General features: G+C 38.3%; 1 protein-coding gene across 2 annotated transcripts in view; it reads right to left on the bottom strand.

The window, feature by feature from the left end:
- Positions 1 to 10,052, bottom strand: part of LTN1 (listerin E3 ubiquitin protein ligase 1) — a 37,429-nt gene that overhangs the window by 11,014 nt on the left and 16,363 nt on the right. For both annotated transcript variants that reach the window (XM_072994062.2, XM_072994063.2), the window contains exons 15-22: positions 9,220 to 9,367; positions 7,697 to 7,898; positions 5,865 to 6,024; positions 5,630 to 5,734; positions 4,468 to 4,610; positions 2,895 to 3,027; positions 1,209 to 1,350; positions 123 to 336 (exon numbers count right to left, since the gene is read on the bottom strand). In XM_072994062.2, coding sequence (XP_072850163.2) covers positions 123 to 336; positions 1,209 to 1,350; positions 2,895 to 3,027; positions 4,468 to 4,610; positions 5,630 to 5,734; positions 5,865 to 6,024; positions 7,697 to 7,898; positions 9,220 to 9,367 — 1,247 coding nt within the window. The remainder of the gene's footprint in view (positions 1 to 122; positions 337 to 1,208; positions 1,351 to 2,894; positions 3,028 to 4,467; positions 4,611 to 5,629; positions 5,735 to 5,864; positions 6,025 to 7,696; positions 7,899 to 9,219; positions 9,368 to 10,052) is intronic.

Raw genomic sequence — 10,052 nt, 5'->3', positions numbered from 1 at the left:
CCTAGCTTCTATCTGTGCCTCCCCAGCAATGAAGTTCAAGTGGAAAGATACTTCATTGCTGAACAGCATGTCAAAAATAGCTATCAATTACTTAGCCATAGTAAATTTGTTAGCTCACGTACTTGTGATTTTTACCAACAAAGGTAAAAGTAAGCTATGAATGCCTTCTGAAAAGAACTCTTGCCATTCTGTCATGAGGTTTGGTGGAAGCTTTTCAATGATTTCAGGAGTTGCTGCCTGGAAAAAAGCACTCACGGCAGCGCTGAGGTCACAGCTCACACAGGCAAAGACTTGCACCAGTGGAAAAGCAAAGACTACCTGGCTTTCACTTGTTGTCTGGAGAGGAAAAAGAACATGGGGCGAGTCTTTAATTCTTGTCAGATTTCACTAGCACATAACACAGATTTCAATAACAATCACCTCACTTTCTCTTTACTTTCCAATCCAGTGGTCCCCAACCATGGGCCTCCAGATGTTCTTGGACTACAACTCCCAAAAGCCTTCACCACCACCTCTGCTGGCCAGGATTTCTGGGAGTTGAAGTCCAACAACATCTGGAGGCCCAAGGTTGGAGAACACTGTTCTAATCAATCATCCTTCTGTAACAAGCCAAAGCAAAGTAAATGCCTCTAAAGCGTGGTTCCAAAGCACCACCAGAAGGAGGGGCTACACCCTTCCACCTGTCAACAAACCGCTTCCTTCGTTCACTCTCTAACAATAGTTATCTTCTACAACTTCTGGCTGCAGAGGCAAAGGAAGAACATGGGAAGTGTAGGAAGCTGATGAGGTGATGTGCCCTGCTGCCTGTGCAGTCTTGGGCACGTGGCACGGTTCCGAAGCACCACTAGAAGGAGGAACTGAACACTTCCAAGTGTTTTACATCTTTAATAAAAACCCAGGGGGAGGTCACCATAAGTTGAAATTTACTTGGAAAGGCATGACTAATTATATATTCCGGTAAAATGAAGTGTTGACATAACATGCCGAAGTATACAACAATTAGTAATACTAATGTGAGTTCAGATTTTTTTTAAACCTCCTGAAAATTTTATTCCAGAAAAATGTAACAACCAGTGATAGGAAAGAATCACAGGCCACAGCAGTATATTTTAGATTTACAAAAGGCAAGAACTGCCACCCAGTGGAATCAAAGAGAAAAGTAGCTGAATCTTTCTGCAGTTTTCTTTACGTTCACATTCACTACTTACTTCTAACCATGCCAGCATGGAACACATGACAAAATCCCATTCACTCTCCAGCAGTGTGGAAGGGTTATTCAGCAGCAGAGAAATAAAACGCATCATTTCTATATTGATACCAAGCAGCTGAAAGTTCTGTGGTTCTAGATTGCTTGAGATAAAATGGGCAAAAGGTAAGAACATAAAGGTATAATTTCATACCATTTAATTTATACTGCAACAGATACAAAACCATCTCTTTCTGTCAGATATGAATTAATTTCATGAGCAATCTGGAAAAATTAAATATATCAAAAATATAAAGCAAATTAACCTACAGATCACAACAATCATTACTATATATTGCATAGACCTATCTCCATTCCACTACTATTTAATAATAATAGTAACCAGTGCTAGTCACAGCTATAGCCTTTTAAAACTGATAACACTAGGCCTGTAAGTAGGGACTGCAATTTTTATTCAATTAAAAATTTACCAGAACAGCAAACTTAGTTCGAATATTTGCTTTTAAATCTTTTATCAAAGAAAAAGGAGTCTCCAAATAATCAATGAGCAAAAAAATTTTTAAAAGTTGTTTTCAATATAAGCACTCATAACAATTGTAGATGGTCAGAGTGGTCGACTAGACCAGATGGGCGGGATATAAATCAAATAAATAAATAAATAAATAAATAAATAAAATGGTAAGTACTGTTTAAAGATGCATGATTCTTTCTCTCCTCTAGAGGATAATTAGCTCTCATGTAATGTGTGAACCATCTAAGAAAGAAGAAAATGTGCTTATTTATTTATTTATTTATTTATTTATTTATTTAATTTATATCCCGCCTATCTAGTCGTGGTGGACTACTCTAGGCGGCCAACAACAGAGATAAAATACAATAACATAAAACAGCCTAATTACAACAACAATTAAAAATAGGGGAACAATAAAGGAGAGAAGAAAATCAAAAGTAATCTGGAGAGAAGGCCTGCCGAAACATCCAAGTCTTTAATAGGTTCTTAAAGGTGCCCAGCGAGGGAGCTCCGCGAATGCCAGGAGGTAAGTTATTCCAAAGGCGAGGAGCCACCGCCGAGAAGGCCCTATTTCTTGTTTTCTCTTTTCGGGCCTCCCTCGGCGTTAAGCTCCTCAGCCTCACCTCCTGGCTCGCCCGTGTGACCCGGGTAGAACTTGGTGGGAGTAGGCGTTCCGCCAGGTATCGAGGCCCTAAACCGTTTAGGGCTTTATACGTAATCGTTAACACTTTGAAGTCGATGCGGAACCTGATGGGCAGCCAATGCAATGCGGCCAGAGTGGGCGAAATATGTTGGAATTTTTTCACTCCACTGAGTAATCTGGCCGCCGCATTCTGCACCACCTGTAATTTCTGCAGCAACCTGCTTCTTGTTTCAGAAATACTGTTTTTGCTTTTAGAAGTCTTACGTCTGAGGAAGTTGACTTGTCCACAAAAGCTCACATTAGCCTTTAAGATGCTACAACATTTTTTGTCTTTTTTATATTTTATTTGTCTTCTGGTTTTGCCCAATAGGTTTTTACCTTTAAGCACACTGAGATAATATGCTAAAACTCATATTATTTATCAGGTTAAAATTATTTTACTGTGTTGCAGTCAGAAATTAAACACAACTATTTAAAAAACTCAATGCTGCCCAATAATTAACAAAAAAACCAAACGTTAGCAAAATACTCACCAACTGAAAAGAAAGATGTCATAATCATTTCGCCAAGATATGATGATTTTTAGTATTCCAGACACTAGTTCTCCATAGTCAGCGCTCTCATGATTGAGGCAGGAATTCAGAACAGAAAGAAATCCAAAAGCCCCTAAAATAAATTCATAGACCAAGTTAAAAGGGCCTCATAAAATGTTTACAGACATAAGAAAAGCATTAAATCAAGAGCAGTGGAATGAGTGAACACTTTCGGGAGAATATAGGCTCCGAGAAGAAGAGAAGAGAAAGACTGAGCTGAATTGTTCCTAATGCCCTACTTCAGAAAGGTTAGCGATGTTCCCACTTCTATTTTATAGGTGTCTGCACAGCCAAGGGCGAGCTACATAGTGAAGACCCTTTTATTCTACTACAGATTTATCTAAAAGTAAAATTTTAATTTAAGCATAACCATTACAGTAGCAGAGGCAAATCTGAAAACTGAACAACACTGCAAGCTGCTTAATATATACAGTCAGGCCTCTAATCCATTCAGCCCATCTGCATGGCTTGCCAGGATGTCAGGGAAGAAAATTTTCCAGCTCGGTCTGGATAAAAAAGCACTGAGTCTGTGATTTTCTGCACTCAATGTCCTTCCTTCTTTGTTAGCCGATGTTGTATACGGATGTCCGCTATCTTTTATCTCAGCTGTTTCAGCAGTGGTCTGAATTGGAGACGGGCATGGACCGGCAGTTTGTGCTTGTTTGTTTTTCGGCCAAAGAGGTGTTCGGAGTTTCCCAGCCCCACCTCCTCCAGCAGATACCAACTCAGAGACAGCCCCCTGGCTTCCATGTCCTATCTCCTCCAACATGACATACAGCAACAGGATTCTTATCCATGTGGTTAAAAAAATCTAAATATACAAGTGTAAGAGCTTCAAAGCTTTTTTTTAATCCAACAGATTCTGTTTATGTATCTAAATATTAAAAAGGTAGTAAAAGATATTTATCAACACTTGTTTAGCATGTCTAGAGATGGTTACATTCTCTCGTTATTATTATAGAGAATGTGACCATTTCTGCCATAGTTCAAGAACATGAAAACTACATCATACACCCGAACCTTGACATGGAATAATATCTAAGGATTCACACTCCAGGATTGTTATTTTAAAATGGAATAATTAATTGCAGTTGATTATTTGGTTCACTAAAATCCATCAGTAATATTCAGTGGCATCTACAATTACTAAGTGGCACATTTCTCTAAGCACCAGAAAGAAAGTGGCTTGGAGGACCCTGGGATATTTATTTATCTAGAGAACTTCTAGGAAGCTCCATATAGTGCTTCTCTCTGTAGAAGCCCATATTCTTCAAACAGTTAAAATACAAAGAGAAAGAAAGATGTAGGGATGAAGAAAATGATCAGGTAAAATTTAACAATCAATGTGATTTTCCAGATACATATCATGATACTTCATGAAAATGTTCTACTGTGACAAATAATAGCAGCAATTCTCAGATGCTACTAAACATCTGATCACATGTTGTCCACTGAAAATCCTACCTCTTACAAGCTAATGTAGCACTGAAGAGAACATTTAACTGACACTGACCGTCAGTACTGAAGAGTTCGGCTTCATTGCATGTCATTAGTTTAGCAGTACACTGAATGACAAGCTCTTCTTTGTCTTCCTCAAGAAGAAATGGAGACAAATTCTGAAGTGTATGCAAGTTTCCTTCCATTAAAGGGAAAAAACTGTTCATAGAAAGGAGAGATAAAAAAACAGAATCGATCACTGAACTACATACAAAGAAGTTCAGGAAGGCCAAGCAATCAAGAAAGATGCTTCTATTACAGAATTTTCTAAAGAAGAATTCCGCCTCCACAAGCAGTCAGGATACTGAACAGGCACAGACGTTATTTGAAAGAGACAGAAATACAGCGCAGGGAATCACAAGGGCAACAAAAACATCGAGGCTTCTGAGTTGTTTTGCTGCATACGACCTTCTCTTTGGCTATGTGATTATCACACCTCCTCAATTCCAATTATGATTTCCCTCTCTCTAAAAACAAAGCAAATTTTCCCCAGAGTCTATATTTGGTTCTATTTGTTGCAAGGTAAATTTATCTCAAGCACATTCATTCAGAGATTTGAGTATAGAAAATTAATCAATTATATGCCACCAAGCTGATTCTGACTTTTCAGGGTTTTCTAGACAGACAGTACTTAGTAGTGGTTTACCATTCCCTTTGCCTGGGGGGTATTCTGGGACTGTTCTTTTCCCTGGGAGGCATTGTGGGAAATCATATGCCCAATCTCTGTCTCTGCAGCCAAACAACCTTACCTACTGAGATATCCAACAAGCTATATACATGTATGCCATCCAGGTTTAGATCAAAACTTGGAAGAGGTGCTTTAATCAGCAAGCTGAAATGATCGTTAACATTATTGGTTGTGGGATCCTGGGAATTATAGCCCCAAAGAGTACTTTTTCAAAACTTCTGATTTACACTAGAACTAAGTACAATGCAGCAGCTGCACCACTTTGTATTCATATGATAAATGTGTTCCTCCTGCCCAGAGAAGGAGAGGACCATGGTTCAATGTTATAGTGACATAATCATTAAACTTGTTCTTACTGTCCAGTTTTGGCTGTAGCAGTACTAAGGCACATAATTTCTCTGCAAATCAGTGCAGTCTACTTCCCTGCTTTCATCAGTGTGGTAGCATTATCTACAATCAGTGTCGTAGGAGTACTAGCCTGTTATCATACCTTTCTGTTGTAATAAATAGTGCTTTTATCTCACAGGAGGCAATATTCACTGCATGTATCAATTTAGCCATAGTTAAGGCCCAAAGCCGTCCACTCTCTTTTGACCTATGAAAGGATTAAAAAGCTTCTGTGATTAATCTGGTTTATTTACAGGCTACCTAAATTCACTTCTATTTATTCACAGCGAAAAACACCCAAAGGTATTTACATCTCCCCCCAAAAAACACAAACTTACTTATTGAATAATATTTGTAGGAGACAGGGGATATTACAGAGTTTATGTAATCTGTCACATGAAATATCCATTACTTGAAGATGATGAAGAAATTCAAGAAGCAAACAAGGTGGGTTTGCTAGTTCTTCAATCCACTGTAAGGCATACATATATTCTGCAACTGAAAATGCCAGCCATATGTTATTAGCACAATCCAGCATATACGTATTTTGTTAAAACTTCATAAAATGTATTATATCCACAGTCTAAAATGTGAGAGGTGGAAGCGGCCAGAATCCTGCTGGGAACTTACACTGTCAAGTGTAATAAGACAAATTAAAGCAGCTGATTTCTGCTAATGAATGAGTTGCCACTCACATTCCTTATTACATGCCAACTGTACAGCTTGGCACACAACGACGAATGTAAATGACGATCCATTACCACAATTTACACAACTACACTTATGCCAGTACAAAGTCACATTAGGATTCTGGTCACTGGAAGCAATTTTTTATTATCATTTATTTCATCTCATACGATGCTTTACATTCCTGCCACAACCTCACAACTGACCTATGATTTTATTTTCCAGACAGAAAACAGAAAATTCCAAAAGGATATTGCATAAACAATGCCTTCACTTCTTAACTCAAAATCTAGTGCAGTATTCAGCAGACCACATTGGGATGGGTAAACATACAGCAGGAGTTTGCAGCTCATAAAGAAACATTAATAACACAGAGTGTACTTCCACACACAATTTGGCATTTGTATTAATAGTGGAGCTGTTTTGTGCCTTGCCACTGAAATAAACAGGGACCCCTGTACATGGGACAATTATGTTCCCATAGGTGTGCATCTTTAGCACACCTATGGGAACATAACTCAGAAAATATGGCACAAATTCCATTTCATTATAATCTGATTGGCTAAAAAATGACACAACTAGAATAGGCCCAGTGAATTAGTGGAGATTGGATGAGTTAACTCCTACTCCTTAAGTTCCATTGGTTCATTGGGCCTACTCAAGTTGTGACTTAATACTGGATTTCACACAGTATGTCCTTACTGGAGCTTAGCAATAGCTTTCTAAGGTCATTTTTATAGCTATGGCCTATAACTATGAACGGGTTGTGGCCTTACTGCTGCATTGTGATTTTTTTTTTTTTTTTTTTTTTGAGGCTGTTGGGGTAATGATGATGCGCACAGGAGGAGAAGGCATTTTCCCACCTGTCAGCAGCTCTAGCTTTCAATGTAAGAGTGCATTTTGTGTTATTAACATTTCCTTAATGACCCCTGCTTTTTAAAAAAAGTAATTTATTTTGTTAATTTCAACATGAAACAAACACATTAACTTTTTTAAAAATGGAAATAATAATAATTATGATTTGGGAGGGTGTGAAACTACATTTTGCAACTATTAGTAACTATGTATCATCAAATCAATTCTAGCTTGTGGCAACTATCCCAGGGTGTAAATTACACAGAAGTGGTTCACCGCTTCCTCCTTATGGCAATACTCTGGAACTACTCAGGCAGCCTAAGGCTACAAAACTGGCAGGGCACAAAACCCCATCACTGTCACCTACTCCAGATCATCTTTGCTGGCCCCTCTCCCAGGAGGCACACCAGTGATTCGAACTCTTGGCCCTTGGTTCTTAAACCATGTATTCCAATCCACGGAACTATACTCACTCTTCTCTTGTTTACTGTACCTACAATATTTACATGAATATGAAATATTTTTCCTTTCTGCTTGACAACTATTATAATAGCTGGTTCAAAAGAAAATTAAGTTGTAAAAATATTCAAAAACCGTGATTATTGTAGAAGAGGTTGCTTTCACTTACCGATATTTTCAAATCTGCTGATTTCTTTTTCTTGGCTTTCAAATACAACCCCCTTTTCTAATACCAGTAGTGCCACTCTACTTAAGAGAGCTGCAGTACACAAATGGCTTGGAAGTTTAGCCGAGATGCAAAGCTTCTGATCTGTTTCAGGAATCTCGCAATTCATACTCAACCTTCCTTCCAAAAGTGGTTTCCTTAACCACTGTAACCAAAAAAAAGGGGGGGCAGTTAAACATTTTTAAAACCCTCTAAGATCACAGAATAACTTAAATATTTCATTGTTACGTTATATGCTGTCAAGTGAGAATCAACTTATAGTGACCCTAATAGGTTTTTCAAGCTAAATAACATATTTATGATTTTACCAGTTCCACTCCTCCAGTGAGCTACAATGGCTGACCAGAGATTCACACTCAAGGCCCATGAGTCCTAGTCCAACACTCAAACCACCATACTGCACTGAGTATCAAATACAGTGGTGCCTCACTAGACGATAATCCATTCCACTGAAATAGCTGTTTAGCGAAATCATTGTGTAGCGAAAAGCATTTCCCCACTGGAATGCATTGAAACCTGTTTAATGTGTTCCAATGGGGAAGAACTGTCGTTGTCCAGCGAAGATCGGCCATAGGAAAGCCGCTTTGCGAACCACCGATCAGCTGTTTATTTTTAAATCGCTGTCTTGTGAAGCTTAGGTCCTGAAAACACCTGCTTTGTGAGCGTGGAGGGAGCTGTCAAAATCGTTGTCTAGCGAAAATCAGTTTGCGAAGCAGGGACCAAACATTGTCCAGCAAAATTCCCCCATGGGAATCACTGTTTTGCGAATCACTATAGCAATCGCAAAAAGTCAATGTCCAGCGAAAAAACTGTCATGTGGGGTAACTGTCTAGCGAGGCACCACTGTATTTCATAACCACTATCACATCAAGATTTTATGTCTCATTAACCATAGTTAAAACTAGCTCATGGAACTATCTGCAAAAAAATTTAACATTATATATACAACACAAGTGTTCAGAAAGTACTTTAGTTAGCTTGTTCATACTGTATGTATAAGGATAATTTTGTATTATATATAATAGCACTTGTTACAGCAAGAACAAGACTTTATATAGAAAGCATTTAAGTCAAATTTTCCCTGAATGACTGGCTGCCTGAGTGGAGTTTTTTAATGGGTTGTTTCCTACATTAAGGAAATAAGATTTTATTCCTATACAAAGAAGAGTCTGCCTTGAGTCAGTTCTTTTTCAACCCATTAATAAAATGGTTAAGAATCAAATTTACCCTTCGTTTAAAACTAGAGCATTTAAAATGCCTTTTAATTACATGAAATGTAGTTAATAAAAAAGTATACTTTATATTGACCAAAAAAACACACCACCCTATGTTTACCTCTTGGAATAATTTTAGTTCTTATGCCAATTTACTACAGAATTTCTGAAATAGTAAGCTAGATAGGAAACATGCTACAAATACTACAAAGTGCAATTTATTATACAGGAATTCTCTGGTTATAAATATACCTCATTGGATAGAGATTCCCGCATCTTTTCCCATTCACACTTGCTCGGAGTAAGCAATTCCATATAATCTTTCAACAAAGAAGAAACTTCATCAGCATCCAGCAATTTAGTCACCAAGTCACTGACTGCAGAGCTCAAAACCTGCAAACTGAGATGAAACCAACATTTTACTTGAAAAAAATAACAGGAAAAAAATTCATGGCTCTCCATATGAGAACACACTCAAGACTCTACAGTTTCCATTTCAAAATTCACACACAGTTTAAATGATCCAGAGGCCACATCAGACATGCCACTAAATCATGGTTTAGCATTATGAGACTGGGCTTCAGCAAGCCTCAGACACAAACATTGTCTCCCCTTTCTTTCCCGAGTTTTACCATGCGACTGGAAACTTCCACTTTCATTTCTGACAGCATCAATATATCTGGCTACTCTATGCCAGCATAGTACCGTCCAGATCCCTACCCAGCACCTATTATTAACCATGAGAAGTTGCAATGGAGCAGAAAGACAACACCTTTTGCCTAGCCATTATAATACAGGAGGGATTTGGCTAGTGCTGGTAAAAGCTTTACATAATTATTGTCCGGTCCCTTTGCTCAGCATCATCTTCATTATATAAAGCATTTACTGGCACTGAGCCAAATCCCTCCTATTTTATAATGGCTAGACAACATGTGTTGTCTTCGTGCTTAGTGGGAAGATTTTAAGGGGCACAGTAGCCAAACTGTATTGATCTCCATACTCTAAAGCAGTGGTTCCCAAATCTTAAGTCTGTGAGGAGGAGAGTAAAGAAACAACAAGTAGTGAGCCGTCCCCTCAGATAGATT

Source organism: Pogona vitticeps, chromosome 3 (genome assembly GCF_051106095.1).
Source record: "Pogona vitticeps strain Pit_001003342236 chromosome 3, PviZW2.1, whole genome shotgun sequence".
Taxonomy (NCBI): Eukaryota; Metazoa; Chordata; class Lepidosauria; order Squamata; family Agamidae; genus Pogona; species Pogona vitticeps.
The sequence above is the reverse complement of the archived record's forward strand: the minus strand, read 5'-3'. Positions and strand labels throughout refer to the sequence as shown.